This window comes from Andrena cerasifolii, chromosome 6 (genome assembly GCF_050908995.1).
Source record: "Andrena cerasifolii isolate SP2316 chromosome 6, iyAndCera1_principal, whole genome shotgun sequence".
Lineage (NCBI taxonomy): Eukaryota > Metazoa > Arthropoda > Insecta > Hymenoptera > Andrenidae > Andrena > Andrena cerasifolii.
Genome location: NC_135123.1, coordinates 1385025 through 1411755, shown reverse-complemented (window position 1 = coordinate 1411755; position 26731 = coordinate 1385025). Strand labels below are relative to the sequence as shown.

General features: G+C 38.9%; 1 protein-coding gene and 1 long non-coding RNA gene across 3 annotated transcripts in view; one reads left to right on the top strand and one right to left on the bottom strand.

The window, feature by feature from the left end:
• LOC143369810 (uncharacterized) overlaps window positions 1-20241 on the top strand; it is an 86220-nt gene extending 65979 nt beyond the window's left edge. Inside the window, exon 3 of the long non-coding RNA XR_013085493.1 lies at window positions 20228-20241. This is a non-coding gene — a long non-coding RNA (uncharacterized LOC143369810). The remainder of the gene's footprint in view (window positions 1-20227) is intronic.
• Window positions 1-26731, bottom strand: part of Yellow-b (L-dopachrome tautomerase yellow-b) — a 70522-nt gene that overhangs the window by 21142 nt on the left and 22649 nt on the right. For both annotated transcript variants that reach the window (XM_076814097.1, XM_076814096.1), the window contains exons 2-5: window positions 24482-24806; window positions 21951-22363; window positions 10169-10346; window positions 8264-8475 (exon numbers count right to left, since the gene is read on the bottom strand). In XM_076814097.1, the coding sequence (XP_076670212.1) occupies window positions 8264-8475; window positions 10169-10346; window positions 21951-22363; window positions 24482-24755 (1077 nt within the window). In that variant the 5' untranslated portion in view covers window positions 24756-24806. The remainder of the gene's footprint in view (window positions 1-8263; window positions 8476-10168; window positions 10347-21950; window positions 22364-24481; window positions 24807-26731) is intronic.

Sequence of the window (26731 nt, the reverse complement as noted above, 5' to 3'; positions counted from 1 at the left end):
GCGGAGAATAGACTGAAGACGGAGATCCAGGCGGAATGTAAACAGCACTGAACACATACGCAGCAGCGCCCATGGTGACCCTAACGAAAATTTGCTCAATGTTACCGACCGATGGGAAGAGCTCAGTAGCTCCTAATCCATTCCTCACGGCAATCAAGACCCCCCCCCCCCCCGGGAATACCTAATTCATAGCGGAGCTCCTGTCCTTTCGAAAAATGCAATAATTGCTTAAGCCCACTTCGTCGGACATAATACTATCAGACAACCACGTTTCCACTAAAACTAAAATATCATAATTTACATGATGCGTCGAAACACCATCCCTCAGCATCTGTAGCTTGGTACGCAAGCCTCTTACATTCTGGTAGTAAACCAGCGGAGCTATGCCGAGTCTTATGCTTCTCGATCGTAAGCAGTCGTCCAACTGCAGCAACGTGGATGAAGGACTCGCGTTACCATCGTAATCATCGGAAGACGATGACGCAATCATTGTGGGAGTCCTGACACTGGTATACTGTAAATCAGATGCCCACGGGTCTATATCGAACTCTTTTCACCCTTACACGCTGTACCGCTTCCACTTACCTAAGGTGAATGTCCCAATTTCTACTCAGGTACCGATTTCTACTCATTTCATATTTTTCTCATTATTATAAATGTTATATTTGTACTATAGTTGTAACAATATAGTTTTAAATTATTTGAACATTTACGCGAGTGTTGCACGAACTGGGAGCTAAAGAAAGTACAGCCTAAGCAACGAAAAAAATGTAAAATAAGAGATTCATGATTTTATGAGCATGTTCTAGCTGTTTGTGCTAAGCAACAGCGCCACCATTGGCATTCGAGAATTGGGCACAAGGTAGTCATTATAGTGAAAAATTTTGTTTAATAAAACAAACAGAGATTATACAGTGCTCTCGATTTTCGATTTTTCAAGATTTTTAATATTTTGAAGTAGAAAACAGGTGAGTAAGTTTAGGGTCAAGTAAATACCATCGTGTCCGTTTTTGTACTCACCAAAATTTTAGTAAGATAACTTCAAAATCAAAGTGATGAAGTAATCTCTATTTCCATTCGAAGGCATGTTATTCTTTTTTATCATTCTTTAATGTTTTAAATACAATTTTATTTACATTTTTCACAGTTTTGATTGCAAAATAAAAGTTTAAAAACAAAAATAGCGAAAAAACAAAACAAATGGCAAACAAAGACGAGTAAAAATCAGTATACTGATGAAATCATAAGAAATGCAATAAATGCTGTTTCTAGAGGTCTATCAGGTAGGGTACAGCAAACAATATAATATACCATTTTCAACACTAAGGTGCAAATACAAAGGAATATATCCAATAGGAATAAAAGTGGTTCACAGACTGTACTAACGAATAAAGAAGAAGAACATTATCGCATCAAGTGATGTAGCAAATATTGATGAAAGTGTCATTATCACGTCAAGTGATGTAGCAAATATTGATGATAATGTCATTATCGCATCAAGTGATGTAGCAAATATTGATGATAGTGTCATTATAGAAAAATTTAATTTAAATTCTTATGTTGACTGTATTAGTAATTTAGACGCAAATAATTTAGATGAAAACACTTGTCCAAATAAATGCGGTAAGTAATTTAAATTCTTTCTCAATAACAACACTTATAAATTATAAACAGTTATACAAATGTAACACTCATTTTGTCACAGATATGAGTGATTCAATTCCTTTGCCTTTTAAGCAAACGCTTTTTTGGCCAACATGTTCATCGTCAGGTATTAATGACAATAAAAAGAAATGGAAGGAGAAAATTCCCGGTGTATCAACGTCTCAAAAATGGAGGGAATATCAGAAGTTAAAAAATTGCTAATAAAAAGAAAAAAGAAGAAAGAAAACGTTCCTGATTAGAAAATTGAAACATAAAAAAGGAACAACATGAAGAGAGAGCTAAATTAAGAAAAAGAGAGAAGAAGCAGCAGCACTGAAGAGACAGGAAAAAACCAGGACAAAGCCAGATGTAAAATAATACTGGAACAAAAATTAGCACTGAGGAGATAGGGGAAAACGAGGAAAAAGCAAAATGTAAAACAATAAGGGAAGAAAAAGCAGTACTGAGAAGAAAGGAAAAAGATGAGAAAGCTAAGGTTAAAAAAATAAGAGAAAGAAATGCAGCAGTCATGAAAGCCATGTAAATATCTAACAACACGAAGCAATAATTTGAAGTTTAACACAAACTGGTATTTTTATTTTAATAAATATGTTTTTCCAAATTATAAATAGTTGTATTTACTATTATGTTATAACACCTCTCCATAAATGATGTAACTTATTTTAACCTGAAACGGCAACATATTATGTGAGCAGGAATTGGTACAAATTGTGAGTAGAAATACGGACATCGCTAGTTCTCATGAGCAGAAATACGGACACTTAGAGCGTTGTATTTAATTACAAATTAATAATAGTTAAACATCTTAAAATATCTTTTTTACATATTTTTTTAATTAGTTGGTGTATTATTAAGGTATTAACCAATTTCTCTGCAAATTTTGACCACAAACAATTTTTTACACCTTCTTTATGACGAGTAACCTCTAAAATGAGTAGAAATTGGAACATTTACCTTACTATAAACATACTGCATTACGTGGTGCAATATTGTGCGTAAACCATGGGCTACCGCGACGATTGACTTACAGCCTCCTCGATATGGAATACTTGGAACTCTACTCCGAATAATTATCGCTCTATGTTTTCGTCATCTGATGTTTACACGTTCGCAACGTCGGATTCTCTCACGGTGATTAGGGTGGGGCTACGTAAATGAAATACTCGAAAGTAGGTCTCGAATAATTATATTATCGTTCCATGTCAGAGGGTGTCGAATTACAGCATCCACGCTCAACGTGTTCAATCCTGTCGCGCGCCAAAAATCCTTATCGCTTTATGTTTACATCGTTGCACATTCGCTGTATCGGTTCCACGATTTAAATATAAACGCACGGCATGAAACACGTAGGCACCAAAACGCGTTCAATCCTGTCGCGCGTCATGCTTCCTTATCTTTCTCAGAAGTCATGGACCACCCTCTTTCTTAGAAATCTGGGACCACCCTCTTCCGTACATCGAAGACGCGAATTTCCACAAATCGGTCGCGGTCGCGCCTGCGCACCGATCTCCGCACGCGTACGGAGATTGCGCGGCGGCAACACGTGCCTAAAGTACCGTAGACATCTAACAGGCGGCACCAATACGAGATGTATGAGAAACCTACGGAATTTACCGACGCGGATCCAAAGTACCTTAAACATCTAATAGATGGCGCCAATATGGAATGTGCGCGACGCAATTTTTAAACTTTGAAATCCAGCCTCTCCCCTGTGACGTCATCCCCCTCACCAACGAACTCGGTACCCCCGCTCGCCTAACCCCCTCGCCCACACTTGGTCCAGAATCGGCATAGCCTATCTACTTCTCGATATCTGGTTCTTTACATTCAAGTAAGGGCAGAGCGTGTACAGCTGGGCGCCGAAAAACTGCTTGCGTTCTGGGAGGCAGATTAGAGTCAAACACAAACTTAGTATTACGTTGCTAACCAGAGCAAACGGTGGGGGACACTGCAAAAGTGTTGTACGTGCAGAGGCGTACCACCGCACACTATTGCTGTTCCCTCCACTTATTCTATGCTTAGGTCTGTTCTCGCTTCGATCACATCCCTAAACGTCGACACTATAGAGACGCTTACGCTCGCGGACCGGTCACGCTTTGCTCTCGACCCGATCAGATCCCTACAGACAGTAGTGGTCCATTCTCGAACTTTTCGAAGATCACTTTATTTCCCACCTTCATACCATCAAGTTCCTAATCATTTTTTCTTACCCAATGGCAGTATTTAAAGAAAGTAAAAAGTGTCAATCATGAAAAAAACAATATAAAAATTAAAAGATATATTAATAATTTTACTTATAATTACTTACAGAGGTATGCACATATACCTTTTTCTACATTGCAACACTTTTCGTTAGCCATACCTAATACCTATTCACTTGACCGCTACTTGATACTCAACAAATCGCAGGTTGAGTGGCAATAGGTTGAGAAGCGCGTTCACACTATCGGTTCAGTTCCAGATAAGTTTGAGGTCGCTGCAGCAAAATATTATTTCCTGGGATTGTTGGCAGAGCGAGATAGAACTGAGATTGGAGCGTTACATATTATGTGAATACGTAGAATCTAAATAATGGAATAATATTTGATCGAATGGAGAGCAGAGCGTGACCGGATCGATAGTGTGGATCAACCCTAACAGTTCCGCGCTCACAAGCTCTGACTCGGCTCCCAGAATGTAATGGTGCGATTCCACCGTGCGTAGGTCGACGAGTTTGGCGCCGTACGTGCCGAGCCATGCCCCGTGGGACTGACCAGCTTGTGCTAACCACAACGTTGAAACGCTCATGGCTTGTTGTCTCACGCTCGTTAAACAGATTTGGCGAGCATACAGTATTGTCTCGTTAGCGACTCGTTGGTCGGGACCGGCGTTGAGTCGGTATCGTGAACAGAACCCTAATTCCGAGTGTTCGTTTCTCGCTTCTTTCTGGCCGGAGGGGGGAGCGAGATGGAACACTGCGTGCGCGGCGAGCGTGCGCGATGGTCGCAAGCGTAAAGGACAGAATGTCAGGCGTCCGAAAGACGGAGCGAGACAAAACATCAACGCGTCGTCGGTCTCGTACCGTCCTCGCTCGCTTTCAGTGCCTCTCGCTCGCTCTCGTTCCATTTCGCTCCAGCTTTCGCCGAGCAAGAGTGAGACAAAAGTGGTGGGGATAGCAAAGAGTCGGTATCGTGTACACAAAATCGAGTCGCTAACGAGGAAATACTGTATAAGCCCCCGTTCCGGGCTAGCGTACCAGTGGTCAGAAGAATAGGGGCGTAGAACAGGCATTTTCATTGCTCAGTCCGAAGCCGGTGACCTTCTTAGGTTCTGCGATCCGGGTCGAGAACCAAACGCGGAACTATTACGTTGGTAACCAGAGGATGGGGTGGGAAAACTGCAATAGTGTACATGGTACGAGCCTGCACGCACATACAGTCTTGCGGTTAACCCAGACCTTTGCTGTGGTTAGCAACTTAACAGTTTGGCACTTGGTTCTGATCCGGGTCCCAGAATCTAAGGAGGTCTACGGCTCCCGACTGAGCAGTGAGCATTCCTGGCGTAGAGGATCTCTTTTTACCACTGATACCGCTAGCACGGAACGGATCCGAAACTTAAGGAGTTCTTCAGCCCCCAGCAGCCCCAACTGTACACGCCTGAACTAGGGAATCGGGCGGCGGAAGCAGCTGTCAACATGCCAACACCTTTTGGTGACAATGCGATGCACTAAATAATAAGATTGTTAAAGAATGGTTTGCGACGCTCAAGTCTGGAGATGTAAATCTCAAAGATGCCCCACGTAGAAAGATGCCCTTCTAGGCAGTTTCTTAATACCAGAGATGCGGATTTTGATATACGTGGAATAAACGCACTTGCCTTACGGTTATTTTCAATAAAAATATTACATTTTTGTGTATTTGTATTCTTTATACTAACCGATTTAAAACCGGGGACACATTTAAGATGATCTAATAATATGTGTCAATTTTATATCATAATGTAGGTTAGTTATTGCTTGCTAACTCTTACCATCTTTACTAACAATAAGGGTCCAGTGACTTATGGACAAGAGTGTATAGTATTTCCTCGTTGGCTCGCTGGTCGGGTCCGGCGTTGAGTCGGTATCGTGAACAGAGCCTTAATTCCGAGTTTTCGTTTCTCGCTTCTTCACTGCGTCGCAAGCGCTTACCGTGGGCACGAAAACCGCTTCGCAAAATCTTGACGCAGGCCCGTCTCAAATCTTTTTTGCGCCCTGGGCGGACTTGTCAAATTGCACCCTTTATTATACTACATTTATTTGAGTTTATTGATGACCTTACTCCGAATTTTTATTCGTAGTTTAAAACAGTTGCTGTGCAATTTGTAATATTTTATTTTAAACTATATTTTCAACAATACCAGCAATGAAAATACCATTATGTACCTCTTGTTGACTTTACGCCCTAAGCAGTGGCCTAATTTTGCTTATAGGGACAAGCCAAGCTTACAGGCAGAGATCAGTATGTACATAGCCAAAGAAAGTACATATATAACGCGTCTTAGACTAAATAAATCATTTATACTTTTGAAAAATGAAATTCTAATATTTTCTATTTTATGTACATATTTGTAACAACTATGTCAAATTTCCTAAATGATTGTATATATCAATAACCAAGCAACAATTCATTCGCAGTCGGAGCACATACATAATTGTACGAAGGACGTCGAGATTGGCCTTCCTTTCAATTACGAAATTTGACATAGTTGTTACAAATATGTACATAAAATAGAAAATATTAGAATTTCATTTTTCAAAAGTATAAATGATTTATTTAGTCTAAGACACGTTATATATGTACTATCTTTGGCTATGTACATACTGATCTCTGCCTGTAAGCTTGGCTTGTCTCTATAAGCAAAATTAGGCCACTGTTTAGGGCGGAAAGTCGACAAGAGGTACATAAAGGTATTTTCATTGCTGGTATTGTTGAAAATATAGTTTAAAATAAAATATTACCAATTGCACAGCAACTATTTTAAACTACGAATAAAAATTCGGAGTAAGGTCATCAATAAACTCAAATAAATGTATTATAATAAAGGGCGCAATTTGACAAGTTCGCCTAGGGCGCAAAAAAGATTTGAGACGGGCCTGCGTCAAGATTTTGCGAAGTGGTTTTCGTGCCCACGGTAAGCGCTTGCGACCATCGCGTACGCCCGTCGCGCACGCAAGGGACAGAGTGTCGGGCGTCCGAAGGACGAAGCGAGACAAAACATCAACTCGTCGTCTATCTCGTACCGTTCTCGCTCGCTTTCAGTGACTCTCGCTCGATCTCGTTCCATCTCGCTCTCGCTTTCGTCGGACAGGAGTGAGGCAAAAGTGGTGGGGATAGCGAAAAGTCGGTATCGTGTACACAAAATCGAGGCGCTAACGAGGAAATACTGTACCTACATCCAAACAGTTTGGAAACAAATCGAATCTTAACTTTTTTTCATGTTTGCATTATCGTCGCCATGTTTGATAAAATACATAGTGATGAAAACATTTGAACAAGGAATCATAGTCATTAAATTTCTTAACAACACACAACAGCAAGCTCATCTATTAAATCGTCTATAGGGGAAAGTCACTCTTCTCACGGGTGTCGCATTAATGATCGTATTGTACTCTTTGCTCACGAGTATATAGAAAGTAAGAGTTGAGGTTGATGCAATACACGAAAACAGTCATGATAACCGACGCTAGCTTGGCTTCATTTTGTCTACTTGAGAATTCATAAGGACTGCTGCCTGTATACTCTGTACTGTTGGATGCAAGAAGGGCCTCTGTACCAAAAGTCAGTTACCAGAAAAGTATCTGTAAACATTACTAAGTTATATATTTTTTATACATAGTGCAATTGTTGTAAAACTGTCTATAATATTCAAAAAATGGATGTATCTCCTTTGTACATAGTTGCATTATTACAATTGGAATTATACAATAAATTAATCAGTGAAATTAATATCAATTATAGCCCTCTCTGGCTCTTCTTGCATAAAATGGAGAAATATAGAAAACAATTTGTTTTTTAACATTATTTTTTATTATTTATTTAATATTTTAGAAAAATATAGTCATAAAAATCGGAGATCGTGTCATGTTCAGGTTGATGAATGCTTGGCTTACATTAGATACGAGTTAGAGCCTGTTGGTCAACATCGACTTACAAAATTGACCACAGCTCTGTCAATTTTAAAGATGCGGCAATAAAATTCAGAGGGCATACATATGTAGGAAGGAATGAAGATTCTAATTGTGCTTTTTATGCAAAAAAGGGCTTGTGGGTCCTGAGGTTGTTCTTGCATCCAACAGTACATATTTCAAGCATACAATGAATACAGTCACAGGTTTTAGTATAAACTTTGTAATAATGGCAGTACAAGAGTTTTAATGTTAATAAGTATTGAAGCATCTTGAATTTAACATTTACAAAAAGAAGCATATAAAACGATAAAATGAGCAATTCCAAATTTAAAACTTTTTTTATACATAGCCTGGCAAACAGAGATTTACGAAGCATCAATTTTCCAAATATGATATATCCAGAGACGTTCGTTTAAAGCTAAAATATTAATGAAAAATGTTTGCAATTACCTTTAAGTCGTTGGGAAAGACCATTGTAACGTTATCCATGTAGATAAGATCCTGCTGTTGAATTGTAAACGTCTTTTGAGGTTTCCAACAAGCAATAGCATTCAAGTTCGTCAGTGCATAAAAGAGAACTCCTGTATCTGGATCTAGAAAGCTGACGCTACTTTGACCATTATGTCCCCGAGATCCGAGAGCATGAAATTCATTCAAATTGTCTGAAACACGGACATAATTTTTTATCAAATGGCATAAAAAAGTTGTGTCGAATTGCGCGCATTATTATAATACTTTTATGAAAAAAACGTAATGATAACAGCGAAAATTATATATACAGCTTTCATGGAAATGAATTATTGCCAAAACATTTCTTTATCTTTAACAAAGGACAATGTTAAAAATAGGTTAATTTTGGCATTGACGACCAAAGAATAATTCTTTCACAGATCGATTCTATACCTTTCAAGGAACAAAAAATGTATTGGCCACTTTTCCGAAAAGTGACGGGAAAGTTGTGAAAAATGAGGCCAAAGTGCAAGAATATGACTGAGACCAGGGCGCGAATTTTTCGGTTTGATTCTCTTCGGAGCATGATCTACTGGCAGAATAATCACTTAAAAAATCATAACAAGGATTATTTATATCAATTATAACGAATTAGTATTCTGTATAATCATCAAAGTGGTGATAAATAATGCTTTATCGATATTATAAACATCGAAAACAAGAAATTCTTCTAGTAATAGAACGTAAATAAGGATAAGTAATAAGTGTTAAACTAACAAGGAGAGTATTTTAGGTGTCCGCCTCCGATCATTTTGATTTTTGGATGTGTTATAGAGGACCGAAAAATAAGAAACACGTGTTTTTTTATTTTTCCCCGTTTTCATATTTGGCGGGTGAAAACTGCGTTCAAAGTTAGAGTTGAAAAATCATTTTTGTGGAATATCTCGAGAACTATTAGAGATAGGGGAATAGTGTCAATGGACGAATTTTGTGTCTTTGAATGCGAAATATGACTGACTCATCAGATTTTCAAAAATCCACAAAAATGATTTTTCAACCCTAACTTTGAACGCAGTTTTCACCCCCCAAATATGAAAACGGGGAAAATAAAAAACACGTATTTCTTATTTTTCGGTCCTCTATTACATATCCAAAAATCAAAATGATCGCATCCTTATTTACGTTCTATTACTAGAAGAATTTCTTGTTTTCGATGTTTATAATATCGATAAAGCATTACTTATCACCACTTTGATGTTTATACAGAATACTAATTCGTTATAATTGATATAAATAATCCTTGTTATGATTTTTTAAGTGATTATTCTGCCAGTAGATCATGCTCCGAAAAGAATCAAACCGAAAAATTCGCGCCCTGGTCTCACAATCAGTCATATTCTTGCACTTTGGCCTCATTTTTCACAACTTTCCCTTCACTTCTCGGAAAAATGGCCAGTACATTTTTTGTCCCTTGGAAAGTATAGAATCGATCTGTGAAAGAATTATTCTTTGGTCGTCAATGCCAAAATTAACCTATTTTTAACATTGAGTAGCTAAATGTCCTTGTTAATATTGTGATGCATTATTGAGCTTGTATAGGGATCAGCTACAATGTACAAGGAATACATCAGTAACAGATCATTTTTAAGAAATTAACTTTCCAAAAAAAATATATTTATCATTTTTGTCGTTTGGGACCTCCTAAATTGCACTACACACATGTTTTGTATGACCCAATCCCAGATAATATGTAACCCTTCTGTTTCTCGTTATTCACCCTGTATTCTTCTTCCGTTAGGTTGCGAAAAACAGAAATAAATATTTTGAAATATATGAACCATAAGACACAAATCAACTTTTGCATATAGTTCTCTGTAAATATAATGATACTTGTATATCACTTACCTGAAGATGTGGCACGTTTAGGGTCTCGAAGTAGCTTAGTGGTAACTGAAAACTCCATACTGCTCGAGAGTGGATGGAAATATATGGTACTGTACCCATCGCCTGTGGGTGCAAGAGCCATACCAAACAATCCATCAGTCCATTGGAATGAAATGCCAGACACATTGAATTCTCCGCCCTTTACAAAGTTATAAATATGGAAATTAAGGACTTATTATAATAAATGTTTTGTTTAGAAAACGTATATCATTGCCTGTTCTTTTAAGGATAATTTTCTGCCTTATCAGTGATCGGTTTTTATCTAGTATGTATCAAATTACGAACTCGAAATTGTATGAAATCGATAGGGCAATCGATACTATTGGAAATCAATAGAATATGAAATAACCGAGTTCTTGCTGTGTAATTTACTAACAATAACATATCTATAAAAAAAGTATCACAGTACCGTAATAATGATAGCTTAATTTCTATTTCAAATTGCACATAACATAACAGAGATTAATTATTTCTTAACCCTTTTTTGCCATATGAGTTCCTATGAATTCTATCATAAAATAATATTCTTAAATATATAAAATCAAACATATAAGATTACATGGTGTTCCATCTAAATCGATCCTCACGGACATCTCTGAAACTGTTGATGATAGGGTAGATCGGGGGCGGTAGAAACACTTTGACTTTGGAATACGATTATGCAAGAACTGTCACAGTTAGAACAAAAGTTCTTATATGAAAATGTTACTTACTTATCTGACATTATTGAGAACACAACAGTTTCGCTGCTGTGTCAAATAATATCCAGGTAATTAATAAAAAATGAGAAGGGGAGAAAGTGTTACAACCGCCCCTGATCCCGGGCCGGCTGAAACACTACTTGGAGTCAATAGTAGCACAAATTTAACTTTACAAATTTAAAATATTTATTAATTTTAATTATAATAGTAAATGTAAAAAACGTAAAATTTATAACCAATTATGTAGTATTCTGCAATTGTGGCAGAAATAGAAAACGTTTTGGCAGGTACATTCTTCATGTGTTCAATCCTTTCATTCAGTACATTGTACCCATTTTTCATTTGTTTGCTTATGCTGTGCTATATGATTCCATACAAACAAGACAATATTCATCTTCTTTGTCACTATTCGGTTCTGTCGCGTACAACCGACCCCGACTGCCGACAAACGCCCCCAGTCAGGCTTTTGAACTTAAATTATAAATTTTGATAAACGAGGCACTTAAAAGTGATAACTACCGATCAGTATTACTTTAGAAATGGCCAGATTAAATATTAAAAAAACACGTACTTGCAAACGGAGTATTTATATTAGATACAATTTTAAATAAGTAAGAAAAAGTTACTTTAGGGTATCAAAAAGTTATTTTCTTCACTATACATGACTATTTTATATCTATACTGCTAGGACATGGATGTGTATATTCCAAATGTCATTCTTTATCATATATCCAAAATTTGTCTTAATATCTATCATATGTTCTGAGATATTTAACGTGTTACAATCGCCCCCCTGTTACTATCGCCCCCGGTCTACTCTACCCGAAAACATTTCAACAACTCTTGAATGCTTTCGAGGGGGACATAATTTTATGTTAATAGTTTGTTTGGTGGTGGATGTGTAGAGTGCATATGATGGTCAACTATTTTTATTTAATCAGAACTATTCATTTTTTGAAGCGAGAATCGGTACAACTCATTATTCCCTATAAAAAAAATTTCAGCGATTTATGCTGAAAAACCTTTAGTTGAGGAGTTCTTTTAGTTTCAACATTGCGAAGGGTGCGTTCCACTTAAGCCCAAATCGCTTTTTAAAAACCGGGTATAAAAAACATTTTTTTTTTATAAATTTGTAAAATTCGAAACGCGGTTTTTAAATTAAAAAAAAAACGGTTTTATATACTAGAATTAATATGTAAAAATGAATTAATTGTTTATTTAAAAACGTTAAGCATATTGTAGAAGGTAACAGTTTATTGTAAAACTAGTCTTCATGAGTTCATATTTTCCAAAGAAAAATACTAAATGAAATAAAGATTTATAATTTATATTTTGTACGGATTTTGGTTATTTTAGTTTTTTTCGTTTCGTTTTGTATGCAGTGTCTCTTATTGTGTTATACTTTTGTAGATCAATAAATATTAAATGAACTCGAAAATTGTACGGATTTTACGGATTTTAGTTATTTTTTTATTTGGTTTTGTATAGATAGACTTTATTTTATTTTGTTATATTTTTGTAATTTCATTAATATTAAAAAACTGAAAATTTTAAAATAAGTACAGATATTTATTTTCTTTTTTAATTATATTTTTTTGTGAAAATTCGAAAACCGTTTGAACCGATTTTTGGGAAATAGTGGAATTCGAAAACTCTTTTTTTCAAAAGTCGGATTTTGTATAAACACTACATGGTTTTCGTTCCACGTAGCGACCGCATACGTCGTGGCTGCGCTGCAAACATCACGGATGACGTCATTGACGCGACCGCGTCGTGCCCACGATGCCCATGATCCGAAGGCGGGTTGGGTTGTGTCCAGCGGAGCCCTAAAGGCGGGATTTCCTGTCAGCGTCAAACGCGTGCTTCTAGACCTCGCCCGTTTAACTTTTCCTCTTGCTTTCGAAGAGCAACCGTGGGTGGGTGCGAAAGGCTCGTATAGACCGGACAACAAACGACAAAGTTGCCAGCGAGTCGCTTTTCTCGAACGACTTGTACCGAACCGCTGGTATCCGGCGACTTGTGTCCGGCACCTTATGACCAAGACCGTTCGGCAGAGCCGCCCTTAGAGTTTGCGGGTCCCGGGGCAAAAGTCGATATTATTGAAAACATCTAATTGAAAACAGATAAGCATACGTCTCTACTTTATGCGTCACTTAGGCTTGACGAAAATCTATTCTGATACATTGACAATTATACTTAATTCATTTAATTTTTATAAAATGAAGTCCCTAAGCGCGAGGCCAGGGGCAAGGGCCCCGTCTGCCGGTGCTAAAGGCGGCTCTGCCGTGCCTTCAGACACGCAGGTACCATTGTCAATCGCTGACTCGCGGGACAATACGGTCATAAACCACGACCCTGGCGAAACACTCTGGCCGATAAGCCTGATTAATTTTCGGGAACCAGATGTGGTACATAAATCAGCCCCTTCAGTTTTTACCTAAATGTGCCAAATATAGCAATTAAAAAGTATTATCCAACATCAATATTCCTCGCGGAGAGAGACACGGGAAGAAAAATGGTAGTCCACTGACTGCGCGTGGTCCCGCAAGTGCCGTCCTCCCTGCAAATTCGAGATGGATCCCTTATCTCTCGAGTATAAACACGAGATCGAATTTCAAAACAAACGCATGCGTTGACGTATTCCGTGCGAAAGAAGGTGGGCCTCGGGTAGGAAGTCGACGCACACGGGGTCACGCGCAATCTGAAGACTACCTCTTTTGTTCCTGTGTCCTTCCCTGAAGTGTATTGGAGCTGGTCGCGGGTAAGCTACATATACATCGATGCATCGGAAATATTCGATGTTTATTATTCGATACATCGAATCAATCCGATATATCACAAAGGTCAAAATTTATTCGATACATCGATGTATTTCATTCGATGCATCAGAAAAGGCAGATCAAACCAATGACTCAGGCTGCTGGTAGATCATGTCGTGATTTTGCTCGACTTTGGAAAAAAAAATACTCATTTGATCCTCTGTGCCTATGGTCAATGCAATGTTTGATATTGCAGCAAAAAAAATATGGAAAGAACAATTCAGAATCAAATCTATTTATTATCATTACTATAACAGTATTTTATTTAAATGTCCCAGTCTTCCTTTTGTAGGCATAGTAAAAGTCGCCGGACACAAGTCGCTGGAGACAAGTCGGTTATCCCACCGAGTTGCCAGCGACTCCAACGACAAAGTTGCCAGCGATTGTTGCCCAGTCTATACGAGCCTTTATCACTTCAGCCGCCTCACTGTCCTAGGACAGTGGTCGAGGAGGGCGGGTGCCGAGTTACTATGCTGTCTGCTCTACCACTGGACTCGGCTAATACTCGCCCGTTTATTCGACTTTTTATTCGACCAACTGTTTACACTAGTCGAGTTAGATATGCTTTTGACGTAGAATACGTTTTACCTTTCAGGACAGTGGTGACCCCCCCCCCACCCTCCCCTCCCCCATCCAGAAATTCGAGCGTTACGTTTTCATGTAACGTTTGAAATTGCAATTCTAAACGACAAGACATATACGCTTACACGAGATACCATTTGACAAACGACAAAATAAAGGTTATTAATTGCACAACATGAGCGCAGTATTGCATCAGCCAGCGCGAGGAGAGTGGGGGGAAAAATAGTCACATCTTACGTAGCTCGGCGCGCGTTTAAATTAGTATATCTCTGGACTCCGATGTGATAGAACGTTGAGTAAGGTTCCGTTGTAATCGTCTCATCGAGTACTATCTTTCTAGTGCACAGTAATAGCGGTGATATTGTTAGAAGCACAGAATAATCGATAGTGAAATTGGAAAAATATAGGTGCTAAACGTGTACAAAAATATCGCAAACGCATACAGGAGAGTAGAGCAGATTATGGCGAATCAAAAAAGTCCAAAATAACCAATGCCGAGCGTCAGAAGGATTGCCGACAACGCCTGAAAGACAAGGCGGTCGCGCATCGTGCGTCACAAACGAGTACGGCCGATCCGCAACCGAGTATATTTGCCGCTGCTGATGTTTGTATGGGAGTGAGCGACGTGGAAAACGTAAAGGACTTCGAAAATGATGCGGTGGGTCCGTTGTAAATAAAGGCTTGCTTGAACCAACTGATTAACTTATGTGATGACTTTGTAAATAAAATTTTGTACTAAATATGTCTTCGCTCATTTTCACGGTAATAATTGTTGGAACATAGGTATAATCGCGCCACTTGTGTGCGAATCCTAATATGTAAGCAGATGGACGCGGAAGTGGCATCTGCCATATATCTATATTTATAATCCGTGTCCTGACCTATTCACTGTATTACCAAACATCTTGTAGTAATCATTCGTTGCATATCAGAAATTCTTACCTATTATTTGTAATAAAGATAAATCATCAAACCACACGAAGTATTAAATTTCCAACAATAATCACCATAATTAACGCTCAGAGTTTGGTCGCAAACGCGGCTGACATCGCATTCGATAGTCAACTTAAAAAATCAGACTATCTCGCGATTACGGACACGTGGATGGATCCGGACAACAGTTCCCAGTCGGTACCGCTCAACAGTAGACAGTGACGACGGACGGCCGGAGTTGTCGCAAATTACAGAAATTTACGGAGTCCGGATATCGAGTGATTGAGATCAACTTGAACAACAAGAAACAAACGATCGATAACAATGTTAGAGGCATGTGTCTTGTGAACATCACCCTAAATTAGAAATCAAGATTCGTACTCGGGTGTGTCTACATCCACCCGGGCTTCATCATTTTCGATCTTAAGTTATTTCTAATTGGTACTCTGAAAATACGAAGAAACTATTTGATGATGTGAGTGTGATCACCGAAGTGCCGATGGTGATCATAGGAGACTTCAACGTCGACACACGGATTAATATACGTGCGCTAGACTTCAGGAAGGAATACTTCAATTTAGACCACGTGTCGACGCCACCGACTACACTAGGTAACACTACCATCAATTTGACTTTCGCCTAAAATATCAGTGTCGATCTCTTGCCTTATATTAGCTACTTCTCCCATCATAAGCCCATTGTAAATAAAGTCTTGCCTGAACCAATTGATTCACATGTGAGATGATTTTGAAAAACGAAAATTTGTACTTTGTAAAACTAAATATTAAGCCGTCCCGAAAAAAATGAAAATAATTGTCGCGTTAGGCCTTAGTGCGGGAAAGTTGTGTCTTGGTATCAATAACAACTGTGCAAAATTTCAGCCCTGTGAGTTAATATCTTCTGTTCTATAGGTTTTAAGAGATGCAGCTATGCGATTCGCCTGCATGCGTGCTGGAAGTGAGACCGCGTGTCGTTTGTTTGTTCGATGTGTATGCATGCGTGTTTGAGCGAAGACGTTGCCGAACGTTGCCGAGGTTCGGCGTCGAAGCCGGCAGTTCCGCCGCAACGTTCGACCAGAACAGTCTTTGTATTTTAACCACATTGTTCCTTACAAATATATACTCCATATTCTCATCATTTCTATCTAAATTTCGGTGTCAGTAAATTATTATCCTACAGTCCCGGCAAGAGCGTTGAAATTTCGAAATTTGAGTACAAAGTATAAAAATGATCTTGCACCCCTCCTCCTACCCATCTGGCAATGGAGTGAGTCAGAACTTACCACGTGACGGTGACTACGTGTAGCCCACCCTAATCACCCTACCTTGTGGATTAGAAGATGCAATTTGATAAAAATGTCCTAACCGCGAAAGGAGACTCGAAGTCGGGTTTATACACTTGATGAAGTGGAAACATGAGACTTGTACTCAAAGGCGGGCATATTACCTACTCGGTTTTACCCGGGCAACGCCGGGTACATTAAGCTAGTCAGGTATAAATTACAGGCTCGCAAAGGCATTTCCTTCTTCGCTATTCTGAACGAGAGGGTGAGGTATGACCATACCGCTCTCAGGCAGGAGGAGGCACTCCGGTAGGAGTGTTCGGCGATAATACCTGGACGTCTATCGGTCAAGAGAGTACAGAACATCTCCAGAAGACGCTCAAGTGTTAAAAGAGGAGGGTACGGGAAATTATTCCTGGACGCCCGTTCGGCCATTTTCGGCCACAATACCTGGGTGCCAATCGAAAGGGAGAGTACAGAGTAATTTCTGGACGCCTGATTACAATAAAATCGAGTGCAGCATGCACATTAGAGCCTCATAGATTATATAAACGTAACCAAACCATGTATTCCCACCTAATCCTAATAAACCTAGTCTGTCCAGCAATTTTCCTCGATTTCAATCCACGACGGCTACAGTAATATAATAACCAACGATTGGTTTGAAGTAAAACACAGCTCTTGTCATGTAAACGCACCACCCGTGCTCCCGCTCACTAAGTTACTAATATTTTAATAGAATACTTCAGTATATAGCACGACGTGAGCGAGATCACACAAATCGGTATTTGGTTGAGGTTAGATTGGGAAAATGGGTTTCAGAAAGGGATGCAACATCGTTTTTCAAGAGTGTTTTTGAAACACAAAATTGGCCACTAAACCGATCTAACTCCAACTGATCTAACTGCAACCAACTTCCGATCACGGTTTTTTTTTGGAATAAAGCGGGAAATTCATCAGCTTCATTTGTTTTGTTTTCAACCGTCGTGATGTATTTTTAGAAAGAGTAGATGAGCCGTCGTCCCATGCTGACGCATATGCTGATACGGACGCGTGCACAAGACGCAGGTATACGCGAAATTCATTGTATAGTAGCAGCAGTTTGTCGCGAATATCTCAGTAACTATGGCCAAGCGGCGGTTATATGTATAGGAAATAGTTGTTCAGAATGTTGAATTTTACAACATATTTAAATTTCATCAAAATCGTTGAGGTGTAGGGTCAGGTGGGGTAGATTGTAGCACGGGGCACAGTATAACAGTGGAAGTACTTTTGTTTCTTTGTAACATATTTATTACGTCATTCTACGTTTTTGACAAACATACCTATCGTCATCTTGATTCAGGTGTCATTTGTCGGCATCTTACCATTCCCGTGATAATACCTACCAAAATAGGGTTTTTCGTGTGTTACGAGCCGGGGCTGCGGCAACGCGAGAGGCCGGCGAGAAGGGTATTTCCTAAGGAATAGGGTTTATGAATTTGTTAGTTAGGTGCGCGGACGAACCTGATGCGAAATCAAGGAGCCGCTAGGATTATTGACGGCGAGGACGAACCTGATGCGAAATCAGGGAGCCTCTAGGAATGGAGTCAAGCGCGGACGAACCTGATTGTTAGTGAGGGAGCCACAGGAGAGTGAAACGTCGTGAACGAACCCGATGCGAAATCGGGGAGTCACTAGGATGAAGTTCACAGACGAACTCAACGCGAAGTCGAGGAGCTGTTAGGAGGTTGGATTATTCACAGACGAACCTGGTACGAAACCAGGGAGCTGTTCGGAAGTTGGTAGATTTACAGACAAACCTGATGCGAAATCAGGGAGCTGTTGGATACGGACGAACCTGACGCGAAACCAGGGAGCCGTAGGAGGGTTAAAACGTGGACGAACCCGATGCGAAATCGGGGAGCCACTGGGTTTGTAAAGATTCCTTGTTTTGGTGTTGGAGGTGAAGGAACCTGATGCGAAATCAGGCAGTCACAGGAAATGTTAGTAATGCCTCGTAACTCTTAATTAAAGTTTGATACAACACGAGTGGTAAAGTTGTATCAGTGGGTGAGTGCTACTAATATTATAAGGATCGCTGGGTAAAAGATGGGTTAACGAATCTACTCGATTTACAAGTGAACACCATTAGTATATTCAATAATCAATTATTGTACAAATGTAAGTGTCGCGATTAGTGATTAAATAATGTGGTTACCAATATTTGCACCGTGTTAACCCACTGGCGATGCGGGGCGTAAGAATGGTTATTTCAATACGTAACCCAGAATATAACCGAACTAGCGGATTCTGTGAGGTTAACTATTGGTTCGTAAGGCGCCTCGAGCCCGATCCTACTGAATCTATCCAACTCTGTACGAGCGTGACACGACGTGACTCTACGCGTGACTTCACTGCTTGAAACCAAAGAGGGTTGAAACTAAAGGGTTTATATAGTCCCAAAATGAGTGGGGATTTGTTAGAAATCTCCATATAAGGGTCGTCGTCGCGTCACGCCCGTTCCCATGGTCGAGATCATCACTCCCCTTAGTGGTTTGTGATAAGCGAAAGGATTTTAGGGCGTTTTCTGTTCGCAGACGCGAGCTCGAAAAATTCTTGAGAGCGGCGTATAGGAAATTCCACATACGTAACACGTGTTTAAACGTGACAAATTCAAATAAAGATTTTTGTTTCAAGATTCTGGTAAGTAATAATATTTTGTAAACAAACTACACATAATTGTTGCTTGATGTAACAATAAAGTTTGCCGGTATTCATACCCTATGAAATTCCAGTTGATATTTTGTTGTTTATATGGTAGGAGGCACAGTGTAACGGGATACAGTGTAATGAATATGACATCAGTTACTTGCACAAAAATGAAAAGGTACATCGTATCTTTTACTTTCCGCTGGACCTGGGTCTAAAACTGTTGCAATGGATGATATACATTGCATTCCACTTTAGAGCAGACTCGTTCCGTGCAGGGTTATACTGTTGATTGGTAGGAAACTGGCAGAGAAAGTGCTACGACCAATCGCGTGGGTCAGATACATGGGAGCTGCGCAGATCGGTCGCAAATCGGCAGGGGCGTAGGTCTGTTCTTATATGGAATGGAGTGTAGAACTTTTATTGCCATTTCCTAAAATGGCAATTATGACAAAACATCATGCACATTCTTATTCATTTCTAGAAAATATTTTGAAAAGATATAATTTGAATTAAAGATTTTTTTGGTATTTTATTGGTATTTTGAAGGTTTTGTGCAATTGTACTAGTGTGTCCTGTTGTGTTACATTGTACGCCTAAGGCTGTTAAACTGTACCTCAGATCTGGGACACACTATAATAATTATGTGATTTAGGAAAAGTGTCAAATTGATTAGCTTTTAAGAATAATTGTTAACATCTGCTAATTCTGATTTGAAGGACCAAGGCTGTTGGTTGTTTAAGTCCAAAAGAAAAGTTGATTTATTATACATTCTGTTGTCCACAATGATTATTAAGTTTTTGTTACACTCTACCCCACCTGACCCTACTATTTTATGGACAATTACCAAAAATAAGTTAAAGTTGTAGAATTTTATCGGTGTATCGGCAATAGAGTCTTTTTATGTACTGTTTCTTTTCCTAACAGTATATAGTACACTAGTCAATAATATAGTACACTAATATACAGGGTGTTCCAAAAATGGTAGAGTTCCGTGAAAGGGGTAACTCAGGGGGTGATTTGAAACAACCCTTTCCTTAGCGAAAATATTGTCCGAAGCATCGTTAATAAGATATTAACAAAAAAACCCGACCAATCAGAACGCGAGCCTTCCGCCAGGGCTCCCGCGGTGGCGTTGGCTACGTGGTAGGCGGCTACGTACTACCAACAAGCAAATCAACTTGCATCGAAGGAAACCGCGCAAAATAACAAATGAAAAATACGTAGCATACAAAATCGAATTTTTCGTCATCTTTTGCTTGTCATTTAAAGAGAGTAACGAATAAACAATAAATTACAATAGAGTTGCAAACTAAAACTCACCCCTTCGGAAATTCACCTACAGCTTGAAAACGCGTATCACTAGGTCACTGAACCGATCCTGGTCATCGACGGACGTGCACTGGGCGTCCCCGTCCGTCGATGACCAGGGTTCAGTGACCTAGTGACTCACGTTTTCAAGCTGTAGGTCAATTTCCGAAGGGGTGAGTTTTAGTTACTTCATTGGTGATTATTATTTTTTAAATTCAACACAGGCTATGGCTAATTTCCGACGATAATTCTCCAAATTTCCGTACATAAATTTTTCTTGAGAATTTTTAAAAAGTCTTAGAATTAGGGATTAGAATTAGGGATTTTTATCACAATAACGAACTACGATCACTTTTCGTTCATTTCCAGTTACATTACATTTTCGTCTGTACGATATTAACAAAAGGTAATTTACATATTCTTTATTCTGTCACTTCAAATAATTATTATTTTCGATTCTACTTTTAAAAAAACTGTGTATTCGACTTTTTACGTTTGACATGATTTTGCCTGGTTTATCCTTTATTCATTATTCACTTTAAATGACAACCAAAAGATGACGAAAAATTCGATTTTGTATGTTATTTTTCATTTGTTATTTTGCGCGGTTTCCTTCAGTGTATGCTGATTGGCTTGTTCGTAGTACAAACGCAGCCGCCTACCGTGTAGCCAACGCCATCGCGAGAGCCCGAGCGGAAGTCTCGTGCTCTGATTGGTCGGAGTCTTTTGTTAATATCTCATTAATGATGCTACGGATAATATTTTCGCTAAGGAAGAGGTTGTTTTAAATTACCCCCTGAGTCACCCCTTTCAAGGAACTCCATCGTTTTTGGGACACCCTGTAGAGTTCGCAGGGACTATCATAGGATATTACCTGTGACATCTACTTCTTATGCTTGTATATAGTATGTCCCACGTATAACGATAATCTAAATTATGTCCGTTGCTATTGACAGTAAGAAAAAATGACTAAGAGGAGTTTATACGGTTTGGGGACGTGCGCCTGGTGATGATAAAAACAAAGCCCCTCCAAGGTTATCTTATACGTCATTTCATAGCCATCGACATGTTTCGCATATTAGCATTTGTTTTTTACCATGGGACATTATAGCCGACATCAAAATAAGTTTAGCAACCTATGGCATTATGGACTTGAAATGGCCTCGAATGGAAAAAATGTGATTTAATCAAAGTAATTTAAAAGTAACGAAACAAAAGAGAAATAATAAATGTTTTGTTTTTTATAGTTGTTTTATAATGCGACTGTGCGCTGTTTAAAGTGACTTTAAACAGTAAAATATCAATGTGCTTTCTCATGCCAAAAGGCACATAATTTATATTCATTACACTTCAAACCGAAATAAGAGGACGCGATTAGTGATAGGATAACAGAATGTTGTCGTTATAAGGATGAAAATGCTCACCTGTGGATCTGGATGAAAGGAGGGATGCTTCACAAGCCACGATTTGTCCATCTTCCAGGAGTAAACCACAAGCCCCGGTCCACCCAAGTCTCCTAAGTAAGCGTATGTGTCCTCACAGGAATAGTCCTCAACGGCAATATTTGCAAAAAGTGAATCCGCTGTTCTTTGATCCTCAGGAATAACGAACTTCCGCATCATTCGATCGTTCCTTAAATCATAGATAATCAACGACGGTGGTGCTTGCTGTTCTGGTCTATCCAAAATGTCAGTAAATCCTGTATCAAGGACCCAAAGCCTTTCGCAGCGATCTACGCGGATTCGGAACGTCGAAATTATTTCTGGTACGCTTCCGGCTTTGTACTGGTGTGCCTCCCAAGATGGATAAGGAATTAACGTAGGTGATTCACGCGTATCTAAAACAATGACAAGTAATAATTATTATCATATGTAGAAGAATGAGAAGTACATAGGCACAGTAAATTCTCGTGGTAATATCGCCAGAGTTTGTTCGTTGCATGATTTTCTCTATCCCCGCCAACTGAGGGATCCCCCTCCGAGCCAGTCAAGCGAGAAAATAATAAGAAAATACGACACGTGCCATATTGTACTGTAGCTTAAATTTGAAATTTTTGGTTTTATCACTTTTATCCCTATGAAAATATTTTTAACATATTAATAATATTTTTATATGAAAATCAGACTACACACTATTCCTATCTTTATTATTAAAAATTAATAAAATAAAACTGCAATTTCTACAAGGATGAATCGACCTGCTAATTTCTAAAAAAAATCCCTAATTTTGCTATATTTTTAACCCAAAAAATAGGACTCCCCTTAAGGGCTAGCCTTCACTGGCACGGGCGTCCTGTCCCCAGAAAAGCACACAGTTATGCGAGGTGGTGGAAGTTCTGGTCGGAGACCTTCAGCATGGTAATGCCGGAATGTTCTCCGCCAGGGTCAGTTGCCTCCTAAGGGCGGCTGTCAAACTCGCGAAGGCTGAGCGGATTAATGGTCAGGGCTTCAAGGCGACGGTGGCGGTCTTGGCGCAGAGGCCGCTCCAGTGCTTCCGTTACCTCAAACTTAGTCACGTGAGGCAGCGGTGGGCGAAAATGTACCGCGGCACAGATATAAACGCCGCGGCGATCTGAATCAGGAGTTCTCGTGCCACAAATGCGCCATTAGCCCCCTCCGTCCGAAATAAGCCGGGAGAAATCTTACGCCGTATCTACGCCGAAGAGGTGTCTCTGCGCTCCATGGGCCAGAATCTTATTCTACGCAAGCACTCTATATACGACTCCCGCATGAACGCGCCTTCTAGGCCATCCCAGGTAGAACGTGCCACAAATCCGCATCCCAAATTCGGCCGCGGCTAGACTCACAATCAGTTTAGAGCAGTCAAGTTTTGGCCACCGGCGCGGGCGGCGAGTTGCAAGCTAGGAGATTTCGCCATAATGGCGGAAAACAAACACTCATCGCATTGTGTTACGTCTCGAGTAGCCTAGGTAGCTGCTGAGGTAGACGCACTGACGCGGCAGTCGAAAACGCGTCTACGAAAACAGATGCATGCTTCTCCGTAAGAGCGGTATTCAGGATTTGGCTGCCGCGGCGGATCGCGTCTAGGAAATCCTACCTTAAAGGAATTACTAAATCTAATTATCTGCAAAAATTCTTGCCGCAACCCAACACAACATGAATGATAAGAATAAAATCTATTTCCACTTGAAGAGCCATCGACAACCATGAACGCTCTGAAAAATATCCTTCGAAAGGCAATTTTCCTCAAACCATGCCCTCCCCCGTTTGAATGTTGAAACCATTGTAATTAGTTTTTAAGTATGTTTTTGTGTCGCTACGATTGAAGCAAATAATTAGGTGACCTGTCTCTAGCGATACGCTGATTGTGAGTAATGCAAAAAAAAATCGCAATCGGTCGACGATGTGTTACAAGAAACCTACCGATCTTGACACACATTGATGTTAGTACATATGTAGATTCACGAAGCGTACACTCCTTCACCATATTCGAAGGAGTAGGATAACGTGAAACAGACAAGTTTCATTGCATTGTCATCCTGCCGGTCCGTAAAAATATTGGGTGATTCCCATCGGATAGATCTAGGCCCGAACAATTGCAATGAATAATTAAGTAAGTATTCACGGTGTAAATACCAAAACAGGCAATTATTTATAGTGCGGTTAATGCATATTAATAGTTTGCTTCTTACATGTTTGATTGTAATTTATTTTGTAACTTTGAATTGACGTGCATCCCCAATTTAAATTCTAACAAGCAGAAACCTATCACATGATTCAAATCTCTGGTCATGCGAAGATAAGAAAAAAGTCTGTAAGCATTGAGACAAATAGGTACTCTATAATGTATTTACAATTTCTCTTACAAAAATATATGGAAAAGAAAATAAGGTGCGTTTCATGAAAAGCGATTGAATGGAACTCGATATACGCCTCAGGAAGTGAGTAAAAACTAAACGATGCCAAGGTTAAAATCCATGTAGGCCAGCACTCACCGTTAATGTAAAAGTAATTCAAACTGGCAACAACACCGAGCCTCCATCGCGGTACTGTTACAAAGATCCTGTTGTGCGTCACCTCAAGGCCAAGGGGAAGATTATCTTCCTGCTTGTATCCCGGAAAGAGTTGCTTGGTTTCGTTGCTTGGCCATTCGTAATCGAGCTGTTTCCATTGGAAAGCCACCCTGAGATTACCGTATGCGGTAACGGGTTTCCAAAAGCAACATTGTAATAGGACGATTAGAAAAAGCAGCATCCATCTGATCTGCATTCTCGCTTTTCCTTTTTTCCTCGAATCGCCTTGGCTTCTTGCGCGCTGAGGCTGTAAATTAACATTCGTATGCAGTTACATAATTCCTTGCAGACGTTTAAACGTCTATGCCTGTCTGTCGATAGAAGACAATCCAAGAACGTACAGTAGTTGATATTGTGTTTTTAAGTTCGAATCATCCAGTTTATCCGATAATTATTACTAATAGGAGTTTAATGACGAAGAACATTGTGCATTTACTTTATATGTAGATGAACAGCCATTAACCCTCGGAAGACGAATGGTGGATATGGTCGCGTAAGACGAATGCAGGGTCAGTTTGACCTATAACAACATTTCTATGGTAAACGGGTTTTACGAAAAAATTGAATATAAAATGAATTAATCCCATATAAATAGGTAATAAAAAAATACATAAAAAAATATTCACGTACATTTGATACATAAAATAGGTGTATCTCCTGTATGATTTTTACAAATAATGTTACTGCAATTTAGGCATCTTATACTATATTTTGCCATTGCTATCACAAATGTAACATCGTGATCGACTTTGTCAGAGTTGAATCAAAATGACCCTGCATTCGTTGCGCGAGGGTTAAATACGAGCACGTAAGGTAACTGCACTAATATAGTTGAAAAAAACATAATTTTAAATATAATTCAGAATTTGTTCTTGCCTATACATATAAAAAGATAGGGGATGGTAAATATTGGACAATGTCTTTACCTTTTGCACATTTATATATATTTTATTGTTGCCTGTACCCTATATGTTTACTTACAATTGAGGCATTGAGAGCAACAACGGATTAATCTACATTTTGTGCGAAATTAAGTTAGTAGCAATAATTTATTCCAATAGTTGTTGTTGCTCTCAATGCCTCAATTAACTGCGTAATAAACTAATAAAGTCGTAAATTGAGATAAATAAATAAATAATTTTTGTTAGCTCCGTATTTAATCAACTATCATCTCTTAAATGCGTTAACAATTTTAAATTCTTTTAATGTAAACTACCGTAAGTATAGTAATAAAACCTTGTTATGTTAACAGTGATCCAAAGTCTAACCCTTGCGATATAAGTTTATAACAATAAAATAATCCATGGTCAGATTCACATTTTCAAACATGTAGCGCTTCGATTTGAAGTTCTTATAATATGTAACTCTTTTTACATATTATAAATACCGAAAGTAAAATAATATGTTGCTTCAAAGTTAAAACAATAAATTATATTTGTAGGGTGTGCTATATTTTTGTCGCGTAGTATTGAAGATAATAGACACTAAAGCGGTCTACAAACGTTGAAACATGGTGCAAAGCACGCATCAGCCCTCAGGTTTTATAAAACTCTCATCGAGTTCCCGTTGCCTTCACATTACTGATTCCTGGCCGTTTGTGATCTAATACTAACACTTAAACTCTTTTTTAAAAATGTCTGATTATATTCCAATACTAGTATTATTATCAATAATAGAGGGTATATTAATTTTAAAAAATAAAAAATTGAAGATCAAAAAGAAATAGGCTAAGACATGGTTATGGTTAATCGAGAGAAACGAATTTTGTAATTCTGCGTTATTAAAAGAACTAAAAGCAAACGCAGCCAGTGATTGTAAAAATGATTTATGTATGGATGATTATGCTTTCCGTATTAATTGAATAGAATTCGCTCAAGGAGAGAAAAACAAAGTATTAAAAAATGATTAAAAAAGAATTTCTAACAGATCTAGCTGTCTCAGATCCTGGGCCGCTATGTCATTTCCTGTGGCTAGATCTGGAGAACAGAACCCTGACTTGATAGCTGAAGCTCTATTCAGAAGATATTTCTGATCCTTATTAAATTGTTTGAGAATTGTCTCATCAATAGATAGAATACCGCAATCAATGCTCTCAAATTTAACGTTAGGTAAGTTTTCACCACTCAAAAGACACTTCCCAATAGGACCAAAGAACGATTTTGGACCTGTAGT